This window comes from Octodon degus, unplaced genomic scaffold (genome assembly GCF_000260255.1).
Source record: "Octodon degus isolate 3935 unplaced genomic scaffold, OctDeg1.0 scaffold00040, whole genome shotgun sequence".
NCBI lineage: Eukaryota > Metazoa > Chordata > Mammalia > Rodentia > Octodontidae > Octodon > Octodon degus.
The window spans coordinates 16441674-16466550 of NW_004524616.1; the positions used below are offsets into that span (position 1 = coordinate 16441674).

At 39.7% G+C, this 24877-nt stretch overlaps 1 protein-coding gene and 1 non-coding gene across 8 annotated transcripts in view; one reads left to right on the top strand and one right to left on the bottom strand.

Annotated features, from left to right (window-relative positions):
• The window catches only part of Sncaip (synuclein alpha interacting protein), a 149251-nt gene that overhangs the window by 13315 nt on the left and 111059 nt on the right, over positions 1-24877 (bottom strand). For 5 of the 7 annotated variants that reach the window (XM_023715343.1, XM_023715345.1, XM_023715342.1 and 2 more), the window contains 6 exons: positions 22629-23497; positions 20843-21022; positions 17336-17449; positions 9176-9301; positions 4901-5070; positions 576-668 (listed from right to left, as the gene is read on the bottom strand). In XM_023715343.1, the coding sequence (XP_023571111.1) occupies positions 576-668; positions 4901-5070; positions 9176-9301; positions 17336-17449; positions 20843-21022; positions 22629-23497 (1552 nt within the window). The remainder of the gene's footprint in view (positions 1-575; positions 669-4900; positions 5071-9175; positions 9302-17335; positions 17450-20842; positions 21023-22628; positions 23498-24877) is intronic. The other 2 variants (XM_012514755.2, XM_023715346.1) reach the window with 1 other exon arrangement.
• On the top strand, positions 19266-19391 carry LOC111816806. The gene has a single exon (XR_002821139.1). It is a non-coding gene; the product is annotated as a U6atac minor spliceosomal RNA (small nuclear RNA).

Here is a 24877-nt window from a genome sequence, read left to right on the forward strand (position 1 = left end):
TGTTTTTTCAATAAGCCAATGGAAATTAGTAGTACAATTATCTTAGTTATCATCTGCCTGCCTTTCTTTCCTCTTTTCCCTTTTCCTTTTATTCCTTCCTTCCCTCCTTCCTTTCTTCTTTCTTTTCTCCTTTCCCTCATCCCAGTAGTTCCTTCCCTTTGAACAGATTGTTTCCCTTTCACAGTATCTATTTGTACCTTTCAGATTTTATTTACTCTTTCAGTTCCTTACACTAGGGGATAATACAATGTTTACACATGTGGGTCTGATTTATATCACTTCTGAGTATGATCTCTAGTTTATCCATTTACCTATAAAAACCTTGAGTTTACCTTTCTTTGTAGCTGAGTAATACTCCATTGTATAAAAATGCTACCTTTTTGAAAAACTCTCTGTAAGTTGTAATGTTGTGGAGGCGAGAGTCAAACTTGTTATCCTCCTGCCTCAGCCTCCCAGAGGGCTGGGATTACACACACATGCAGCAATCATTTCCTTAAAAGACATTAAAGAAAATCCAGAAGACTCAATGATTTAAAATACTTCAGAACTCTGTACACCAACGTGCCTGCTATTACCTGGGTGAAGAAGGGAGTGACATGCCCTCGGATTTCTGGGCTTCGAGGAGTTGCTGGAGTTGGCTCTGTAGCATCACACGCTCCATAGTCTGTCTACAGGGAAACAAACAACACAACATTCTGATGAATGGCTGCTGCTATCAGTTGGGAGGTGAAAGTTGTTTTTATGATACTTTGTATAAACTGCAATGAATTCAAAAGTTTTAAAAGTCTACATATTCTATATTCTAACAGTTTAGAAACTTTCCTAAGAGTCAAAAGTACAAAAAAGATGTTTGTTGCTCATATTAATGAAAAATAGAGTAATCTCAATGCTCATGATAACAAAACAACCACTATTAATTAAATCTGTAACATATGTATTGTATGTCATCCTGTTCCTGCTATTCGTTTTTACTCTTCAAAATAAAATTAAATTTTAAAAAACACTGATGAATAAGATTGAGAAGTAATTTATAATTATTTCTATAATGGCAGCTATTAGAAATGAGAAATACTAGAATACTTATATATGTATAGATATACAAAATATTTATATAATATGTGAGATATACTTTCTTTAGAACAGAATATTAAAAATACTATGTATAATCTTGTTTTTAAGGAAATAAGGAATATAGTGAAATCTAGAATATATTCACAATGATACTTTCTAAATTGTTTAAATTTGTAATTTTATTCATGTACTGATAAGAAAAAAATAACAATAAAAAAAAAAACTATGTTCACTTTTTTTTTCCAGACCCTTGTGCTTGCTAGGGAAGCGCTTATTCTGCTGAGCCATGCCCCCGGCCCTGTGTTCACTTTGGGTAGCAACTAAATAAGCGTTTTCATGTACGAGGGGAAAATGATGCATAACACTACCTTTCCTCTGGACTTCAGAGCATGCATCTCAGAATATTCTTTAAGTGTTAAGAAAAGTAATCTAGAATCATAGGTTACAAAGAGTACAACCCACTTAGAAAACATTATTAATTAGTACAGAGGGTGACATAAGTAAACAAAACAGATTTTTGCTGTACAGGACTACGCAGTATTTACAGAGCCCTGGCATACTAGTTAGAAAGCCCCAAAGACTTTTTTCTGTGTTCCAATTCCCAGTAGATGTGACTATGTTACTCCACCAGACAAAAGGGAAGGAACATTACATATCAATGATGCTAAGGTTGGAAGGTTGCCCTGGGTCACTGGAATCACGTGCGTCTGTAACACAAGAGGCGGCAGAAGACTAGGCAAGAGAGACTGAAAGTGTGGGAAGGACTCAAACCTAACATTGTTGCTGCTAAAGAGGGAGACATGGCACCATAAACAAGACAGACTTACTGTAGAGGACACAGCCTGCCAGCATCCTGACTTTAGCCTGGCAAGACTCTTACTGACCTTCTGACCTGCAGAAGCGTAAGACAAATCTGTGCTGCTATTAAGTGACTTATTTTATAGACTTATGTTTTTACATCCTTGGGGAAAAAAACTTCCATTTTTTTTTTTTTTTTTTTTTTTTTGAGACAGGGGCTCACTATGCAGTTCAGGATGGCCCTATGCGCACTCTTGTAGCCTCCAGGCTGGCCTCAAAAATGCAGAGATCCTCCTGGCTCAACCTCCCAAGTGCTGGGATTATAGGCATGTGCCACCATACCTGGCATGGCGTGCCTGGGGTTTCAGGGCTGGCACAGCATGCAGTACCAGGGACTGAACTCGGGTCCTTGTGCTTGCCAGGCAGGTGCTTATACCACTGAGCTATATCCTCAGACCTTGGAAAAAATTTCTAAGCCTGCACTTCTCTGTGTTGCTGGTATCTAACAAGCCAAAAGGTACAGTGTTCTGTGACTGTGATGAATAGACTTCTCCATTCATTTTCAATTTTGCCACCTTTGCTGAGATTAAAGGAAGTGAACCAGGTTTACTGTACCTCTCAGATTTTCTCTTGCCATTACTTTAACTATAACTGCACGGCATTTAGCTTTGTTTTATTAATTAATTAATTAATTAGCATTTAGCTTTGGAGGAACATGGAGAACTGCTGTGTACCAGTGCATATCTATATTTTACTACAGGATCATCAACGAAGTGACCAGGACACAGCTGTGGACAGTTCACCAACTAAACGGCTATTGTACCTCATGACAGTTTTTCAGTCTACCATCAGAGATTGAGGAGAATGTGTTTTGATCTTTTCTGAATATGTACCTTTAGAAAAAACATTCAATTGGTTGTTTCACAGTTCTTTATGGATTTGTTCATGCACTACTAGATGTAGTAGATGTTGGTGCAGCTTTTTTGGAAATACATTAGGTAGTGTCAGCCCCCATTTTAAATGTGTGTACCTTTTGTTCTAGCAATTCCTTCATATGACAATTTATTTTTAGGGATATCAAAATAGGAACAAGAAGACATGTGCAGAATTATGTTTCCTGTGGAAAGCTAATGTAGAAAGTTAATCTCTGTACATTTTCCCTTCAGCTACATAGAAAACTTTAAGCTCAAACAGCTCACCTGTCTCGAGGAAGTTTTGTTCAGCTGGGCAGAGAATGCTCATAGGTAAATGTATAATTTTAAGTTTTAAATTTTATTGTATTTACTAGAAAGTATCTTTTTTTTTGACAGGGTCTCACTATGCAGTTCAGGTTGGCTTGAACTCACTGTGCAGCCTAAGTTGGCCAACAATTCACTGTGATCCTCCTGCCTCAGCCTCCTGAGTTCTGCGGTTACAGGTGTGTGCTACCATGCCCAGCTTTACTAGGAAATATCTATACTCATTGCAGAGATTATTTTAGGTACTAGCTGGGGAGGGCCACATTAACTTGTACCTCAAAGGCAATAGAACAGAAGCAGAGTGGTAAATGAGGGTTCCCTAGGCTGAGAGAAGGGAAAGAGGGCCACAGGTTTGCCATATTTCTGCAGAATTTATACTTACAGTCAACTAAGGCCTCTTACTCACCTGGCCTTTTCTTCAAATGATCTGGACTTAAGAATAACATTTTATACAGTATATACATTACTTTATTGAAATATGGTATACATATATATATGTTATACTGTATAAGACAATCATAAATCATCTGTAATATATAGTACATGTCTTATATATAAAGCATATATGTATGTGCATATGTATTTATGTTTTATATATATAAAACATGTATATATGCATGTACTCTCTCTATATGACTTTATATTTCCCTTTTGAGGATTAACTTTGAAGGTTTATACTCCTAGTTGCTCAACATCACTTAGAATTAATTACTTTGAGCACTAATCCCAGTTTTCAGGAGCCTTCACGCATATGACAACTGTAACTTGATCAGAGTGGGAAAACTAACCAAGAGCTGGCCTCCGTCCCCTTAGGCAAGCACTAGCTTTTAATCTGCCAACTTGCTAGAAAGCTACCTGAAGGACTCTCATCCAGCCCTCTTTTCTTCAAAGGTATCTTCACAAGCATCAAGAAATACTTCCTTGGGCTGATGAGATAACTCAGTGGTCTAAAGCATCTGCTTAGGCAAGGACCACAGTTCCATCCCCAGCACCACATGCTGTGCCAGCCGCACACCCAACATGGGCTGAGCTGGCTACAAAAAACCAAAAACCAAAAAACCTCCTTGACACCCAAATATGCAATGTGTACCTGTTTAATAAGCATATCAAGAAAAAAACTGACTTCAGTTAGAGTGAATACTGTTCTATATTTTGAGGATTATTGAAGCATTTGTTAACTTTTATAATAAGTTTGCTGGTAATAGTTATTAAGTAGTTTGGGTATTTCTTTTCTTTTCTTTCTTTTTTTTGAGACAGGGTCTCACTATGCAGCCCAGGCTGGCTTTGAACTGACAGCACTGCTCTTACCTCAGCCTTCCAAGTATTGGGATTATAGGCATGCACCACATGTAAGGCATTGAAGTTGCTTACAATTTCCAGAATATACATTTTAACTTTTAGGAAAACTGAGAACCTGTCCATTTTAGTCTTGTTCACTCTCATGCTTTACAACTACTAGAATACTAAAGACAGAAAATCAGAGAAGATGCCTAAATGTGCTTCAGTGCTCTGCTCTGTACCCTGGCCTGAGATGTGAACACAAACAAAGGCTCTCTCCTGACCCACTGAGGGTTAAATTCCCTGCTCAGGGAGCTGGTCCTGCATCTGGCTTAAATACAGTATCATTTTGCCTCTGTGGAGATGGCAGGTTCAGCACAACCCTTGCTAAGATGGAGGAAAGGTAACGCTAGAACACCTTCTACGCCCGGAAGACAGGGAGCCTACCTGAGCACTGGAGTGAACCTCAGCACAACAGCTGGACTACGTTCACACAGAGCCAACAGGCCACTTACTCCTTCAGCTGCTTGGTCAGCTTCACCACCTGGGAGGCCAACGACATGCAGGTTTCCACCACCACCAGGTACCTGGAGCACAGGCTGTGCCCATGCCGCTCTGCACTCTGGGAGGGCTTCTCCCCCACATTGTTCTGCATGGTGACGTTTGCTCCATACTCAACCAAGGTCTGTCAGAAAGTGCAGAGATACATGATTGCACCAGGGTCTCACTTTAAATGCTGTATTTTTTAAAATGAAATAGAATGGTAAATGAGACTTTTCTTGTTACTCTAGAGGCAGTCATCAGAGCCCACGGGGTTGGGAAACAGGTTACCAGTGATGTCAGACACCCCCCTTCAGTGCCTACCAAAGTAGGGCTGAGCCAGTCTGACTTCTACCTGTGCTCACCTGCTGCCCACACATGACAGATGTTGCTCCTGCCCAGAGTGCTTTCCTTTCTGAGACAAGGTATTTTGCTCCTTATGATGTCTGGACTCCAAAAGGTCAGCCATAAAGTCACAGATGCTTATATGACTGGGAAGTGGAACTCTGCCTGCCCCATGCGCAACACCAGCCACATTCTGGGCCTAAGATTCCATCTTAGCCTAAGGCTAAGGATTCCATGTAACTCTGCCCACCCCATGTGCAACACCAGCCACATTCTGGGCCTAAGATTCCATCTTAGGCTAAGGATTCCATGTAACTCTGCCCGCCCCATGTGCAACACCAGCCACATTCTGGGCCTGACCTACTTGCTTGACTCTGGGGACTGTTTCTGGAATAATACTTGCTAATTTCCTACTGAGTCTACTTGATCAGGAAGCAAATGGACAGAAGACAAGGGCAAGGCAGGGAGTAGGTGACTGGGAAGTAACCAACATGCCCACCATGTGCTGTCACAAGGCTGCCTGTGGATTGAGCAGACTCTGTAGAAGGGAAGTCAGTGTGAGTGATGTATCCATCTTCCCACAAAAGGAGAGAGATTTCCAGCAAAAGTTGGAAGCACAGGGCTCTAGAGGACAGGAAACTCCATGCACAGAAGGAGAAGGAACCACGTCAGGTATGAAGAGGAGGCCCTACCTTCAACATCAGCCACATCCTGTGCTTGAAGGATGCCACAGAGTGTGTCAGTGACCACTGCCAGCCACGAGGAAGTGTGGCACAGAGGCTGTGGTGCTTCCCCTTAAACAGAGACATCTGACTTATTTCTTGGTGTGTTCTCTTTGGCTCCACCACTGAGGCCCAGGAAGCAGAGGTGGGCAGGAACTCCAGTGTGTGGTGACAGATGGTCTAGCCCTGCACCCTATCCCAATTCCCTACCTGGGATGTGGTGTGGTGGGGTGTGGGTGGGAAGAATGCTTTGGACCAGAAATAAGACTGAAGTTTTAAGTTTCTTTGGAGTAAATTTTAATAGCCAAAAGCATGAAGAAAGCCACAGACTCTGGCCATAAATAGAGGAGAGGAAGATTTGTTGGAGGATGGCTAACAGTAATTTAAAAACACTGAAACTATTTTGCATTTACACGAGATGTTACAAGATTTCACAAAAAGCTATTTATATCACTGTTGCTCAACTACCACAATCTGATGTGTTCTTTGACAAAATCGTGATGAAACTGCATACCTTAAGGTTTATTCTGGTAGTAATAATTTATTTCCAGAAATGATAACTGTACTTAAATTCTTAGACTACTTAGATCAGAGGTCACTAAGGAGATCATTTTCTTTTTGGTTTATGACCACTCACCACAAAAGGCCCATTTACCATGCAACTTTGCCATCTCCCTTACAGGGGCGCTGGGAGGCTCTGCCAGCCTTGAGCTCTTGGAGCTTGGGGAGACACGGGGTGAACGCTGCCCTCCAGTTTTCTTTGCACAGTTTTCCTTACTACATCCCCTCCTCACCTCATAGGGGCCCTTGTTCACTGTCAGTCTCTTTTGATTTGTATTTTTTAAACTTTACATCCAGTGGCTAGACCCTTTCCCAGGGCTATCTAGTACCAAAACTATCATTTGTGTTCAGTGGAGTGGCAAATGCTCTGGAAGGAGAGACTGCTGCTCTTCACATATTAGAAAGGAAAATAAATTTAAATAGAATTAGTGGTACCAATTTTTTTTTGGTTTTTAGTCATATATTAGCTGATTATTATTTCAAGCTTATTAAATATTAAAGTGATTGGTAAACAGAAAATTACAATTTGTGTTAATTATCACTCTTCCACAAGAAATGATTCTGCTCCTTTAATCTTTCTGTGGATCCTGGTAAAATTTTATTTTTATTTATGTATTTATGTTTTGTATTTTAGGGAAGGGTCTACAGGGTTTTCAGGGTCTCACTACTAGATCGGACTCCTAGTGATCCTTCTGTGTAGAGCCTCCCAAGTGCTGGGATTACAGGTACTCACCACCATGCCCAGTCTCAAGCACTGTCTCAGCGTGCCCTGGGGGCAGGACTGGTGGCAGGCAGGGGGATGGAACTTCGGGCCCCTGCATCTGCCTAAGCAGGCACTTTAATCCTCTGAGCTCTTTGGCCGGCCCCTTTATTTAATGTCTACAGGGTCTCACTACACAGATTTTCAGACTCCTAGTGATCCTTCCTGTCTTTCAGGCTCCTATGGGCTGGGATTACAGGTGTGCACCACCATGCCCAGCCTCTTTTGCCATCTCAGCACACCCCAGAGGCAGGGCTGGCACGGCCAGCCAGGGATTGGACCCCTGGCCCCTGAATGTGCCTAAGCAGGTGCTTTAATTCTCTGAGCTATCTGGCCAGCCCACTCTTATCACTTTTTTTAAAGTTGGTACCTTCAGTTTGGAAAATACATGCTTTGTGACAATAATGGGAAAACATTCAGATATGTGTACTCCAAAGATTTCCTACTGAGACAGCTCTTAAAGAATGGTGATAAGTGAACAGAAAGCTTTCTGCTGTTATCTGTGCTGTCCTTTCCACTTACGTCTTTTCTTTTGTATATTTTCATATTTCCTGACAGCTCTCTATCTCCCTAAGCAACTAGTTTTCAAAGGCTGTTTTCTGTTTGGTGTATAGTCTACCTTGCACACAGTAGGACCTCAGTACCTGCTGCATGAATGCGCACACTAGGTTGGTAACAACGAAAACAACATACACATAAGCCAAGAGAAGTGTTGCTTTATAAGGGTAGGAAATGTGTTTTATACACAAAACATGTGGAACTGTATGACATCACTGAGGTAGAAGTATTTCTATAGTAACAGCCTTTAAGCATATGCTGTGCATTTTCTTTTCCCTGAGATGTGGGAACAAATCCTTAAATGTTGGGGCATTTTCAGTAAGAATGCTTTGACTGGCCCGATTCTGTTAACTATAATTTTATCCAAAATAAAATTTTAAGTCAAACCTAAACTTTGAGTCATTTCCTATTCTTTAGTGTTTAGCTTGAACTCTCCTCACCTGACTAACCCTCCTCTTTTGACCATTCTCCCTTTTTGCTCTCTCTGAGGGTTCTCAACATTTGGTAGGTGAGTGTTAACAATGCTTTCATCTTCACTGCCCCTAAACCTCTGGGGACTACCACTGGGCTTTCCCATCATGTGCTGTTCCAATGGTGGCACCAGGTTTAGCCCAGACTTGTACAACTCTGCACCTAAGTGACAGATGAGTTGCTGTCTCCACTCCTGCAGGAAACCCATGATCCTGGAGGACAGCTCATGAGCTCTGATGAAGTGACCACAGTACAGGGTGGAATGGCTGGCCCAGCAGGGCCCACCTCAATTGCTCAAGGCCTAAGGTAACAGTATCTACCTTCTTCCCCCAACTAATGCCAGGCTTTATGGGATGCATTGAGAAGCTCGGACCTACTACAAACAAAATGGGAAATAGCCTACTGTGAGGAATTCTTTGATTCAGTCCTAGAAAATGTCTTGTTTTTCATACACCTTGGGGGTAAAGATGTACTAATGAGTGTAACAATGGTCTACCTCTGGGGAGACTGAAAGATATCAGTCTGGTTGTTTCTCTGCTGTCTTGAGAGTATGGCATACTTCACAAGTACTGTTCTCAGCACTGGGGTTTTAGGGATAATGTTGGGTGAGCAGGCAAAGTTTTTTTCCACATCTTTGATACTGAAGTAAAAACTCTAAGGGATACTTATGCCTACACTTGTGTGGATCTTTTAAAATACAAATATATTATAATTTCTTGTACCTACTATATTACAAAAGGTGATTTAATCCAGGCATTCACCTGATAAAACAAATGTCTGATTTTTGTTTTATTACTTGACCTGTCTTCTGACGGGACAGTAGGGCTGTGTACCTGTATGCACCCGAGGTAGCCCTGCTGTGACGCTACATGCACAGCGCTGTTGCCATCTTGGTCTACTTCATCCAGGGAGATGCCTTGTTCTTGCATGAACTGAAGAAGCCACAAAAGGATCTTTTCCTGCATGCACAAGGACACTTGGAGTTAACAGAATATCATGCAGAGAAGTCGAATACAATGACAGCAGAAAACCATTCTCTAACTTTTGAAGAGTACATTAAACCAAGATTACTATATCAAAGGAAAATTCTCAATAGCAATGGAAAATTATGAATCTAGCTGAAGTAAAAAAAAAAAGAAGGAGTGTGGGGATTTTACAGCAGGAAGTTACTTTGGAAATACTTTTGATTCACTTACAGAAAGGAAAACAGATTCACAGAAAGTATGAGTACTTTCTTAAAGTGCCACAACTAAGCAGATCCAAAGTGGGAACCAGAATCCTGTTTTTTTGACTCCAAGGTTCCTGAGAAAATGTTTTTACTATTGTGTTACACTGTGTAGAGGCTTTAATTATGTTACCAGAAAAACTTAAACTATTGAGATGTAATTTCCAGTTTTAAATTTTTAATTCTGAAACCTCCTACCTTTTGTAATCACCAATAGACCTACATGAAAAGGCGACATTTCATACTGTCAAGTACAAGATAAACTCACTGAACCAGGAGCCTTTTGTTTTTCTGATCAAATGGTGGTAGCATTATAAAGTAAAACCTTTTCTTCTTTCATCTTTAAGAGAGAGAATGAAAAGCTCTGAACACAAGCATTTCAAAGGCAAAGTCATAATCCAGGCAGTATGTTTTGTCATAATCTGTTTGCATATTACCCACCTAATGTTTTGTGGTATTTTCATGTTATGTTTGGCTTTTCAAGAAAGCAGTGATGGGATTTCACTGTTTTAAAATAGAATAATTAAATATAAAGTTAGAAAAATACAAGAGTGGTAAAAATAACAGCATGAGGTTTAGTGAGTGGAATTTGACATTTAAAAACATGATCGTGTGTTTGAAATAGCCTTGAACTTTTTTTTCTTAGCCTTTTAAAGGATTTTTTTTTTTTTTTTACCAGTTATTTGCTCATACTGGTCATGAACTTTATACATTTCTGGATTAAATTTGCCTTTATCTTCTGAACATGTCAACTAATCTAAAGGAATGTTGGATAAAAGTAACTCCTTTAATGTTTCACCCCTTATGCTGCAACAGGGTACTATTTATGAAGGGATCATACATCAGAGACAGAGACTGAAAATTTGTACCACTATTTTTCTGAATGAGCAAGCAGGAAGTAAGACTTCTAAAAAGCAAAAAGAGAAAAACATAATAAATGCCTATAACCTCCCAAGTATGAACCTGGGAGAGCAAAGTGAGTCTTAGTTGCAAACTCAGATGAACCTTGTAGAAAGGCAGGTCCCTAGAGAACAGGATGGAAAGAGGCTGGAGGCCAGGGCTGGGAGAGGACAGCCAAAGACATTCTGGCATGTGTAACCTTTTTCTCTCTGGGAGAAAGCTGCATCTCATACTTGAACTAGAACAGGTAATGTTTTCACAAGCCTGGAGTAAAGCTACTTCCTTTACATTTCCAATTAGGTACAGGAAAAATACTGGATTACTTTTAAGTGGAAACATAATCACACCACATGATATTAACTCTTCAAAAATCTCAATGAGTGGAAGCATCCTGTTGGATTATATTTAAATACTCATTTGAAGTCCTTGGGTAAGATACATCAAAACTACATGAGGACAGGCTGCTTTGCCTCTACTGGTGATGAAGATGGTCCTACCACATGCAGATCACACCTTCTCACAGAAGCATCTACAAGCTCAGGGCGACTTGACTTGCCTCATGATATTAAATCACATACTTTTAAAACTACAGATTGGAAGGAATTTCAGGGAATTATCCAATTCAAACAGCCTTATTTTATAAACTTGAAAACTGAGGGAAGGTATAACTGTGGGTTCTCTGATTCCTAGGGGCTTCTTCCAACAAGTAAAACTCAGAGGCTTCCAAGATATTTAGAAACGTTTTACCCATAATTCTTGTCATGAAAATTTTCATTTCGTCAGACACAAATATTGTCATTAGATCTACTCCACCTGCACAAAGATACCCTTACTAACATATAGTATGTGTGTTTTTAGTGGTGGAGTCATAGGCAATGAAACAGTACTTTGTAATACCAGGAATTCCGTTGTTGTTGAAATCGGGGGTTAATCTTAGATTCTGGAAGAACAAGACACATTAAGGTCAATACATCATGAAGAGTTGGCCTGGATCCTGAGGGCTCTCCAAGCCAGAATCTGTCTGTATTTTTATAATAACCTGTCTTCTTTATGAAGCTAATGAGAGATATTATCCAATTCAATATGAGAGACATATATAAGGGGAGACCTGTCTTTGATTGTTTAGGATAAAAAAAAAGTGTGCATCCAACATCTCAGATTTATTTTTCTGTATTTTTCTGCTTATTTTCCATAAGAAGATAAGCAATTGGTCTATTGACTCATATAGTGAAATAACTATCTTTCCTATAATAGCATGCAGAGAAGTCCTAGCAAAATGGATGGGTCGACATACATTTAGTCTAACAACCCACACTTAGGATTTCTGAAATTCTACTGATTCTGGAGAACATGCCTGTGGAAACACAATTCTACAAACTAACAGTAACTTACTTGACAAACACCTCAGAAGGAGGACAAAATACACGCAGCTAGTTATTCTCCAGCTGGAAAGCACTTATCCATATACAACGTGTCTTCTGCTTCCCTTAGCCCTTCAGTGGAAGTTCGTTCTCTCTCTACCTCCCTCTTCCCCTCTTGTCCCCACCCATCTCACCTGGTTGAGATGTTAAAGGAATAATGTAACTTCCTATTTTCATTTCCCATTAACATTGCTTTCAGAGAATACCCATGTAGTCACAGGCATGGAGAAGCCCTTTTGGACTGTTTCTGTTTTATATTTTATCTGTCTCTCTAATTTACCTTTTATCCACCCACACATACCAATCTATATATTAGTTTGCATCTACTGACTGAAAACTTCTTTTATACACTAGTTTCTTTTCCTGGGGATTTTTCTGGTAACCTATTTTAGTGTTGTATTTTATATGTTCCCAAAGGCAACACAAGTTGTTTAAGGAGGCAATTAATACATATAATTTATGGGACTTGCTGGACAAAATCTAATAAAAATTTGATTGAAAATAGTGTCACAGTTTTATTGCTGGTATCAATAAAATCTCTATAGTTTGTGGTATAAGTTCTGAAGCAGTCCACTTTGTTTGCAATCATAGATCATCAAATCTGATACTACGCCCATTTTAAGATTCATTCCAATTCTTGAGATGTTAAAATGTAAAGCAGTCCAGCAATAATTTCATAATGCAATTCATTGTAAGATAAATGTAGGTTCCTGAGATAGTAAGACATAAAAAATCACTGTATATAAAATTGATGAAATTGGTTGAGGCCTAAATAATTCTTTGCATGTTTCTCTTTACTTATGGTGAAATAAGTAAACAATACCAATAACAATATAAACAACAACTTGGAAGCCATCAAAATATCATAATAGCCACCATTTACCTAGTGCCTACATTATGCTGGCCAATGTTATTTTTCTCAGTGCTCACAATAACCCTCTGAGGAAGATTCTGTTATCTCTTATTATATAAATGAGGAAACAGGTTCAAAGGACAGCTTCTTTGCTTTCTTTAAGATGAATATAGCTGAGGTCACTAGTAACTGGAAAGGCTAGGATTAAAATCCAGAAACCTGAGAGAGGGACCAATGTTTTTTATGACTGCTTTTTGTCTTCTGAGTAGATAGTCACACAACTCACTCCGCAGGGCCGGGCAGATAGCTCAGCAGATTAAAGTGCCTGCTTAGGCAGACACAGGGCTGGGAGTTTGATCCCTGGGCCTGCAGTGCCGGCCCTGCCCCTGGGGAGTGCTGAGGTGGCACTTGAGGCTGGGCATGGTGGCATGCACCTGTAATCCCAGCACTTGGGAGGCTGTAAACATGAGGATCACTACGAGTCTGATCTACACATTGAGACGCTGTAGACCCTGCCCTAAAATGAAAACAAAACAAAACCAAAAAAACCAAAAACAACTTCTCACTCCCTAAAGGCCCGCCTCTGAATGACATACACCCTGTGCAGTCCTTAGATTCAAGAATCACAGGAGCGCCCTGTTGGTCCGAGTCTGCAGCACTCTGGGTTAGCTGTGCTTCTCAGGATCAGTGCCTGCAGCGCACCTAGATGTGCATGCTAATCAAACAGTTCTCTTTTTTCCTTCATCTGCAATCACAGTGCTTTCTGATCTTTTTACTTCCTTCTGCCCTGTGACAGTGGGACAGCAAAGTCAAGGAAAGAATTCCTCCTTTCTAAAGTAGACAGTATTGAAAACAACACTACCTACAGATGTATCCTGATCAGTATGCCTATTACTGCTTATAACCATTCATGAGAACTGTTGAGACTTTTTTCCCCCAAAAAACATACTCTTTTAGGGCATCAATTAGATAAGGGCAAAAGGAAGGGAAGGGGAAGGGAGGGTAACAGAGGGGATGGATAAGAAAAGTCCATTATATGCATATATGAAAGTGTCCTGTGCAGCCTAATATTCAGTATAATTTGTATGTACTAATAAAAATAACATGAATAAAATAAAAAAATTAAAGCATACTTATTCAAAAATGCTCTTTAAAAATACGTATCAGGGAGCATTTGAGAAGAAAATAAACATAGTATAGGCAAAGGTGCTCTTGGTAAACACAGTATATTGATGCAGCTTATTTCTGTGGAAAAATATCTTGACTGAAAGTCACATGAAGGATTCAGAAACAAAAAGAGCTGCAAGTGTGCTGCTGAGAGTCACACACAGTGGCCACTGCAGGATCAGCCCACAGGAGAACCTGCTCAGCAACGGGAACCTCCGTGCTTAAACAAAGCAGCCCAAGTCACACAGGCAGTGCCTTTGAATCAACACATCTCTGTACCAATTGCTGAGTCCCAGCATCCCTCTCGGGGAGGCAAGGCAGGCTTATCCAAGGACACATTGCATTCCCAAATCTCCCAGAGGCTTTCACCTTTGCACTCCCTCTGGCTAGCTCTACTAGGTAGAATCAGGCAATGAAATAATTGCACCCTCTGAGACTTCAAGTGTCAAGAAGAGGAAAATCAATTCCTATCAGCGGAAGATCTATCACTCTATGAGGCTACTAAAAACTGCTGGCTACTCTGTGGTACTGGAGTCTTTAAAGGTAATTTTTACAAGAGAAAGACACAAATTGGGAGTCAAGTGGAGCCCATTGTTTAAGAATCTATATGAGGGGCACAGGGCAACTAAAATAAGCCTAGAGGAATTTTCCTCAGAACTATCCTTGCCAGAGGTATTTACTGAAGAAACAAAACTAAGACACACTCAAGTAAGTGCTTGATGTAGGAAAATTGCATGTGCTGAATCCATTAGAAAGCTGTTCAATAACAGCATTCCTTGTGAAAATATTAGCCTTGTAATGGTTTCAAGTTCAGCATCTCTGCAGGTTATCTGTTACATAAGCGGAAGAGTGGATGTCAGGTGGCTGGACACAACTCTCAAAGCTAATGGGCTTCTACATTTTCCACTTGGGTAGGAATGCTCTCCTACAAGTGTTGAGGAATGCCCCCCTCAAAGCTGAATTTTAGGTCAGAAAAATGCTTCTCAGTTTGCAATAACCTAAAGACTGATACTAGCAAGAAATAACCCAGGCTGCTAATTTTCACATTTTCCTCTAGTTCAGTCAAGTAAGCCCCAGTATCACCCATTCAGACCTAGAAAGGGCACTATCTTTTGTTCTAGCATGACAGCTTCAAAATTATCAGAAAACTGCTGTGAGAGTTGAATAAATTGGCATATATAATTGCTCAAGAAAAAGAATGCCAAATGCTGAATTAATTTACTTAGAGTCTCCAAAGAGTCCTGCAATCATTTACCCCTTTTTTTAAGCTCTCTTACAAATTCAGGCAGCTTTTCTACCTATATCTCTGTAAGTCCTCTTTAGGCTTTAAGCAAATGAAGACAGGGTTGGGAGACTGTTATTTAAATGATTTAATAAGATTCTGTCTTATGCTACAAATAAATTACAAAGATTAACAATGATCAAATTCTTCTGATTTTTTGACATTTTTATTTTCCCTTTGCCAGTTTAAGCAAAACAGTGTATCCTCAGCAAATGCCTATTAACTATCATTGTTTTTAAAATTTTTTTATGTATTTAGTGCAGGGTCTACAGGGTCTCACTACACAGATCAGACCTTTAGTGATCCTCCTGTTTTCAACTTCCCAAGCACTGGGATTATAGGCATGTGTGCCACCATGCCCAGTCTCAGTCGCTGCCTCAGCACGCCCCAGGGGCAGGCATGATGGGGATTGAATCCCCGTTCCTGTATCTGTCTAAGCAGGTGCTTTAATCCACTGAGCTATCTGGCCATCCCTGATTGTTTTCAGGACACAAGATGGAGACTAAGTACAATACACAAAGAAAATACTGTCATCGTAATATTTCAGAAACTGTGTTTCTGCTTTTGAAATTGTATCAAGTGTTTCAAGTGTTCCTTCCTGTTTCTTTATAAATTTTCACAGTTAGCTATTCACTTAGTGATATGTGTGAGGAGCTCTGAATAGCACAGTGTATTGTTAGATAAAACTGTAAAGAAGGTTTTCTTCACCTACACACTGTAACACTTTTACGAATTGTGTATACAGATGAAGACAAAACAGAATTTGGCCTTGAAGTTAGAGGATCTGAGTAGAAATTTAGTCTTTGCCACTACCTGCCCCTAGTTTCCTCATCATTTAACTGCTCCTAGTCTCCTCATCTATAAAATGGGGGTTAAAGTCAACACAACCTCATGGGATTGTTTTGAAGTTCAGATAGTACACATAAAATCTAATGATGTGGAGCTGGAACATATATGGAACGTGTGTGCATGTAGTTTACCCTGTTGAAGATGTATACTTACATCTATGTTAGCTGAAGTTACTCTAGGACAGAATGACTCCATTAAAGACAGACCCAGTCATGTTCTTCAGCCAATTTTTTGTATTTAACATTGTCAATCTTGAAAAACCATAATCTCTTCACAACACAATTTACTATCACTAGGAAAGTTTATGAAACCAAATAGTTATATGCATGAGAAAATTTTCTTAGTCACAAATAAATATGATTAAATCTATTTTAATATAGTGCTGACTTCATTATTCCTTAAGGGTGAGAGTGGTATTTTGTGTTTCCCCTGTATTGAAAAGAAAACTTACATTTGTACTCTCAAAGGGTAGCAGGGATTTTTTATTGCATGTACTAGACCATGATCTGTGTACATTAATTATTGTTAGGGTTTTCTAATATAAAATTGTTGTAACTACAAGGCATCATGTAAGTGTGCTTGCTGATCTTCATTAGAGGGAGACTTCCTGATTAATATGAAGATTTTAATTTTATGTCTGATAAAAATATTTTTCCTTTTGATAAAGATCAAACGTAATGTTAAAAATAAAAAGATACCTGTGCACAAAAGCCTCCTGTAATTCTATCCGTGTGATAATGACTGTAAATACGTTGTATCTTGGTTTTTTTCTAAGTCTTATGTTTGGTTTATCTTTTTCTAAATTTAATTGTTAGGGGGCTGGTGAGATGGCTCAGTGGTCTAAAGCACCTACTTAGAACAAGCTTAGCAAAGCACAAGGGACCACGGTTTCAATCCCCCAGCACCACATGCCAGCCAGCCCCGCCCCCTGGTGGGCTGAGCTGGCCACACACACAAATAAATAAATAAAATTAAAAAAAAATAAATTTAATTGTTAGCAAATTACAAAAAATAGTTTCATATTATTCTAATTAATATTGTGTAATGGCTACTTTAGAATAAAATTCAATCATTTGAATGTAGCTTCATTTTTTAGTAAATAAATTAGGTTGTTTAAAATATATCTTCATTAAAATGTATTATGATGAATAGCACTACTTATAAAATTTTGGATTTTGGTGATTTTTACAAATTTATTTATTTATATATTTTTTAAAGTTTGCATTGTAATGAACTAATGATAAAAAGAGCAGATTTTATGGGCACACAAAGGTAAAACACTTAAAAATGCCATACCTGGCCATAGCAACCTGCATAATGAATAAGGCTTGGAAAATCCTTAGAACAGCTCAGCTCTGCAATGGCTTCAGTTTCACTCACCATCCAGCGTACACACTCCAACTGGCCATTCTAGATTTAAAAAAAGAAAAAGAGAAAGAACTTCAAGGGAATGCAGTTCAGTCAGCTTAATTTTTTTCCTTATCTTTTCAATACCAAATTTTGTCTGTTCATTTTATTATTTTTGCTATTCTCTCTCTCTCTCTCTCTCTCTCTCTCTCTCTCTCTCTCTCTCTCTCTCTGTCTCTCTCCCCTCTCTCTCCCCTCTCCTCTCTCTCCCCCTCTCTCCTTTCTCTGCCCCTCTCTCCTCTCTCTTGTCTCCTCTCTCCTCTCTCATTTCCATTCTAAATTTTATTCCGGTTTGGTCTTCCTTGTCTAGTTTCTAAGGGAGGTTGGGCTGCTGACCTGACACCTTGGTCTTGCCTCTCCTCCCTTCTATACCGGTCTCCCTCTAAGCACAGGTCTGGCTGCACCCTATAAGTATGGTAGACTGTATTTTTATTCATCTGCAAGTATTTTCTAATTTTCTGTTTTATTTTTCTTTGACATTTGTATTAGAGAGTGTTATTTTCACACACAGTGAGGGTTCTAAATCTCCTGTTTATGATTTCTAATTTTACTATTAGTGAAGGACATAAATTTATATTTTAATCCTCTCAAATTTACTGAGATTTGTTTTGTACATTAACACATGATCTTTCCTAAAGGTGTTCTACATGCATTTGATGAAAATGCATGATCTGCAATTGTTGGTTATTCTTTCAGAAGAATGTTACATGTAGTTATTCAATGAGACGATATTTAAAATAAAATGTTATTTAAAACCCAGAGGAAATATATTGCTATTACTAGTATGAAACCAGTATCACTTGCCACTAATATAAACACCAAGAAAACACACAAAGACAAATTATTAAATTCTAGCAGGAGACTGTCTGCCAAAGTCTACAGTCATGGGTTCACTTATTACACATTAAAAAGAATTACTAAGTTTATGTTTTTGAAGTCATCTTATCATCAGACCAAACATTTGCCTTTAGGCTTAATCAAACAACAGAATGAGAAATGAAAAAGAAATTAAAGTTATTTTCTTCTAAGTCTGTTTAGCTACTAAAATGATTTTTTTCTGCTAATATCATCTTGGAAAACAGACTGCTTTAGGAAGCAGGTATTTTAGGAGTATTTCTTTTCCATTTGTTTGCTTAACCATTTCCAAAGGGTGCTTAATAATATTCTGAACTCCCAAAGTATCTGTTGCTGAGTCCCTAGAAAACATATGATAAATTCTGCACCTAACTGACACTATTTATTGCATTCTATTTAAAGAGCTTACATGTGGGAAGAGGTGTCTAAGCTCTGGTATGACTTTATAGCTCCTTTTCTCTTATGTGAGAATCTTATGTGATACCTGAGCTCTGGTTTTCCTGTCAGCCAAGTCATCCTATCCAGGAAATCTTTGCATGCTTGACCAAGTGTATTTATCTTTAAAGACACCAGGGCTCTTGGAACACTGTTTAATGGGGTGAACCACCACCAGGTGGTTACTGGTGTTCAAAACAAGGTTCTAAAATGGAAGAACGATGCCTCTTTAGCTTATCTGTCAAAGTGTACTGAATGGATTGAAATGGTATGAATCAGAATAGATTTCCAAAGGGAGTGACACTTTAACAAAATATTTGTACTTACTACTTTTTAGGAATTCTAGATCAAATAATGGGACTGAGAAATACTTCTATTTCTCAAATTACTGGGCTAGGGAGATGGCTCAGTGGAGGGCTGGGGAGATGGTTCAGTGGACGACTGGGGAGATGGCTCAGTGGAGTAAGCGCTTCCCTGGCAAGTGCAAGGGCCTGAGTTCAATTCCCAGTTCCGGAAAAAAAAAAAGTCAGTATTATATGAAAGGCGAGAAGGTTAGCACTCCCCTTGACAAGGATGGAAGAGGCCCTCAGGCCTGACAACACGCATACAGTTAAGGCATTGCCACCTACTTTGAGGCATCTAATCAAATTACTATGCAAAGTAGGAGAAGCCTGAGACCACAAATCTATGAAAGCTTTGCATTTTATGGGTCTAGTATGTTTTTCATTCAAACAACTCCTTAAAAATGATACTTAAACTTGAAGACTTCTGGTATGGTGGCAATACTGTTGACTGAAGGAACTTGGGTCTGAATTAATAGCTACATACAGACATAGTTAAATGTTGTTCTAAGGGTTGGCTTAATGACCACTATATTTATGTACCTTCCTACTCAGAGATTTTTAATTTAGCAAAACAGGCACTAGCTAGGGCATATAAATGAAGAAAAAATACTTCAACTACAACATAGTAAGGAGACAGTCAATCTACCATTAGTCACAAAAACCAATGCAAACTATATTTTATAATACAAATATCAAATAAAATGTCAATACAAATGTCACACTGACACTGTAAGAATATTTTACTTGTCACTGATGTGTTCAGTGATGACCACACTCAGGTATCTTCTCATAGGATTCTGTCATAGGACTAGATCTGAGTCTGTTTTTCTGCACTGGCACTACGGATAGGCCTGTCTTTTCCATAGGCTATGAACTCCTTAAGAAAAGGGACCATGTCGTACTTAAATGGCTACTGGCAGCATCTAACACAGTATCAGAAGAACTTGGTATACAGTGTTGAACTTGAATCTACTGAGCTTTGCCTTCACATTTGATGTCTTTTTCTGCAGCTCAGCTCTTCAAGTGACATACCACCACACGTAACCAGAAGAAATAGGACCTTTGAGGGTCACAGATTTCTTATTTACTAAAAGGAGTACTTACCAATTATTATGTAAAGCCAAGTACATATGGAGAAGTGCAGGATGCATTATATTTCCCAAAAAATCACTCTAGCTTTTTGATTAACATGACATTTTACATTTATTTTCTAAAGATCTTAAAATAATTTTGGGTTACCACTTCGTTTTCCAGCAATAAGTTGCATTTTACAGAGGAACCTAGTGCAATACAATAAAGGCAGATTGCACTAAGGTAGGGTTTCAGCTAGATATTCTCTCCAAGAGGCTAAAAGTCAGATCTACACTGAAATTCTAAACTACTTCTAAAGACATTTAAACTTACAACCTGACCCACTAAAAACCCACTTTATTATCTGAAATACTCCCACATTCTATCATCCCCTAAAACACACTTGTCGTCTCTGATAGATCATCTAAACTGCAGTTATGAATAATAGCACAGCAACGTGTCACTGTCCTCTTTCTATTGGCTGCTTCAAGCTCACTCTCACTGGATAATAAATTGGAATGCAGTCTCAAAACCTCAAAGCAGTTAAGAGACTGAAATTATTCATCTCTTCTATGTAGCATGTTCATCTACTGTTTGCTTGGTAAATCACTCTCCCATCTCTCCCTTCCAATGCTTCAGCTCACAAGCAGTCTTAAAGAATAGAAATCTGATGTTGGCCCCCCTCAGTCACCTTGATGGCCAGGCCTGCTGGGGTCAGCTTCTCTGTGTTGCGCTCGCTGAGGCAATCCTCCCCCATCAGAGATGTGAGGTGCTGCAGACACTCTGCATGTCCTTGTGATGCGGCAATGTGCAGAAGATTATTTCCATTTTCATCATGAATTTTGTCTAGATTGTCTGCAGCTAGGTGCGGCTGTACAAATAGTAAGATCAGAAATTTAAGTCAATATATCAAAACTGCAGAGAATTTGCTCTGGGCAACGGAAAGAATTGTCCTCCCAGAAGCCCTGGTGGCAGCGTGGGAATCTAGTAAGTCGGAGCTCTGTTCTGTAATTCTATGTTACCATATACTTTCGAACATGATTTCTCAAGGGACAGCTCTCTCTGTGAGCCACAAGGCTGGGAATGACACGGAGCAGCGCTTTCGCTGGCTTTCTACACTGCAGTGACACAGCAATAGCAAGGCTTGCTATCTGGCTCCTCCATCCAACTGCTAAGTCCTGGAGGGCCGGGGATATGTCTTACTTCCTGCTGGAGGTTTGCAGACCCTCACTTGGATCTGCTTACTTGCTACACAACTGTCAAGAATTGGCTCTGACTACAAACTACAAAACTGTAGCTACAGTGCTCTCCTAGGTATCTAGACGCTGTCACCCCAACAACTCCTGGGGACATCTGGAGCCTGCTTGGCTTTATGTTTTCTCACTTCTAGTGAGATGCAGTCCCTGAAGATGAAGCTGTTGAGTCAGTTGTGTGAAGTGAGCAGTATTGACATTTGGGAAATACAAAAACATGGCAAGAACAGAAGAAGAAAAGCAAATATAATTAGAAGAACAAGGAAAACATGGAAAAGACATTATCAGGAGAAAAAAATTTACTACTTATACTTGGTAGAATTGTTTAAACATATTGTCCTATTATAACAATATTTCTGATTAGAGATGGACAGCGCTGCACTCTATCTGTGTGCGGTTTCACACTAAGTACAGCCACATTGCCAACATACAACAATTTCCTTCAATGAGAGTTTAATTAGCATCTTAGTATGAGCCCAGGCTTGCTACTGTTTGATTCATGTCTGGGAGCCAGAAAATAACAAAGCAGGCAGATGGAGTGCTATTTTGGTAAAGCGCCTCTTGTGCCTAAGCATAACAGACTTGCATTACATCATGTTACTCTGTGTCCAGGGCTGTGGAACTGCTCCTTCATACTCTTCACACATGCAGAGCTGGAACTAAGTAAAAACTCCATGTGGGTCACAGGGCAGTCAAGCTCTAGGGTAATGTTCTGAGTATAAATTCTCTTTAAGCATTCTGGCCCAACTCTTCTGAATAATGATCAGGAGTAACAGAAGGCTCTCTGTTCACATATCTGGAAAGGTGTGCCATCAGCAAGGAGCCGACACCAGCAAATAAATGAGCAAAAGCACTGCAAACCAATGCAAAGCAGGAAGAGTGCTATTAACACTGGAGGGAAAGTGCTGGGTTCACTTTTTTGTGTTCTAATTTTAGATTAAATGCTTTTAATAAGATTGAATTCATGCAAAGTTAAAATGAACTAATACAACTACTGGGGCCATTTATTTTTTCTGTATTAATCTACCAACTCCTCCTATGGCCATTTGCTTTTCCTGTATTAATCTAACTTTTTGTTTTAAAGATGAAAAGGTCACATATTCCAACTAAAGCTGTAATTAAAGACGAGGCAACAAGCAAAGCAGGTGCACTGTTATTCTATGAACGAAGCTCATAAAACTGGAGTATTCAGATGACTTATATACTGAACTTGTGCATACTCACCAGGAGAGATATTTGTCCTTCTTTAACGATGTTCAAGATGCTTTTTACTTTTTTCAAATACTCATTCCTTTCCTCTGGACCTTGGGAGCTGATCCAGACTGTGCCACTGACCTGCTCCTCCATGGGTGGTTCTGTGGCTGAGGACTGCGAGTGGAAGGCCCTAAGGTGGCAGTTAGGTGCTGTCTTCTCAATTTTTCGATTATGTGAATCACCAAAGGCCTTGTTTAAGAAGTCTTTATTCTGGTTTTCAGGCTCATAAGCAGAGCCAATTTTAACAGGAGAAGGTGAACTTTCAGACTCTTCAGTGGACAACTTGTGTGGCTCCCGAAGGACAGCTGATGCTTTTCTTAAGTGAGGGCTTTTCACAGGAGAAAGAACACAAAAGGGTGTCGTGCTGGAGGGACAGTTTTCAGTGCTTCCTGGTGAGCAGGCTTTGACAGAAAGGCCATTGAGGGTTGCACATAATCCCAAAATTCTTTTTTCTGAAGTAACCTTGGTAAAAGAGGCAAGCTGTTGACTGGATTTAATGTAAGGCACATCCAGAATCTCATCCATGTCGAGGTCATAATGTTCCAGCTCACCCAGCTCAGCATTGGGTTCAGTGCCCTTACCTGGCAAGCTGCCCCCTCCATCTTCGGGGCTGAGCTCTTCTGTCTGGGGACCCTGGTCAGACTCACCCCCTTTCTGGTACTCCACCTTATGGTTCTTCTGGTCATCACTTTCATTGTTTTCCAGAGTCTCTGGCTGATGCTTCAGTGGGGAGACCCGCTTCACTGGGCGGAACTTACTGTACACATCAGCAATTCCTGTGGGCTTTTGGGTGTTTGTAATAAGAGTTGAGATGCCACAATTCCAGCTAGAGCTAGAAACTGTTTGGTAAAAAAGTTGAAAGAGAGACTGTTAAACTACAATGCTGAGTATATCTTGGGCGTGCAGGCATATATGATCCACTCATGTTATGCTACATTAAGTCCATATATAAGGGTCTGTCTTAAAGGGGATACATATCCACAGCATAAAGGATTCATACTTACTACAAACAGCAAATATTAAAATAAAATCATGATATAAAGACCACAAATTAAAGTAGCAGTAATGCTAAAAGACAGTACTAGGGGAAACAAACTCAGATGCTGAGATTTGCTCCCTGGATAGATCTATATTCCTGGCAGTGTTTTAATATTTGCTACTATCTTGAGAAAACAGGACTAGAGGATGAAATGCTGCATTAAACCTCCAAACTAAATTAGGGAGTAAACGGATATATATATATATATATATATATATATATATGCAAACATAGTCGTGCAAACCCACACTCACACACCTCAATGCTTAAGAAACCCCATACAAAGAAAGGTTAAGTTATTTAATGTTATACAAACTCAAACTGTGTCCTACTGGGTGATTCAGTAGCTTTCCATTCAGTGGTTAAGGAAAGAAAACGGAGAGGAATGAAGTGGTCAGGAGTTGAGTGGACCAGGAGAGACAAATCATGACGGAATCAACCCAGCCTAGAAGCAGCATCCCAGGCAAGCCTGAGAGGAACACCTCGCAGTGCTCTCTGGCATCCAACACAGCAAAAACAGTGTGCTCATACTTAACAAAAGAAACTTTTTAAGATTTTATGTTGTCTGACACAGTCATAAATGCTGAAAAACAAACAAGAGGAAGAGAAATTTATAGAGAGGGTGGAGTAGGTAGAAGGTAGAATATGTTTTTCTCATTTTTGTGCAAAGTTCAAGAAAAGATTATAGGGTCTTCTTGAGATGGGGTGTAACGTAAAATAATTACACTGGAGGTAAAAGGTAAGAACAACTGCCTCCTGAGTGAGGCTTCCTGTGAAGCCACCAGAGATCCCCTCCCAGGGCTGGGAGGTGAAGGAACCAAGCGTCTTCATGTGTGATGGCACTACCTCCCCCGGGATACTCCTCCGCCAGACACAGGATGATCCAGCATCCCAGGAAGCTCACAGGCCTCTCATCTAGGAGATGCTCCCCTCCTGGTGATAGTTTACACCTCCCGCACCAAAGAGGCGATTTCAAGGCTCACCCTGTACCTATTTCCTGCTCTGTATGACTGCAGACAGTAAAGAATTTATTGCTTGTGTGTTCTCTGCCATGCAGCATGGGTATGCATTTGTAGGTCTGTAACTGTAATCACAGTCTCCAGGCCAGACAAAGAGGTAACAGTGAGTGTTGAGCCCCACTGTTATCATATAACTGAGTTCTGTCTCTATAAGTGACAAT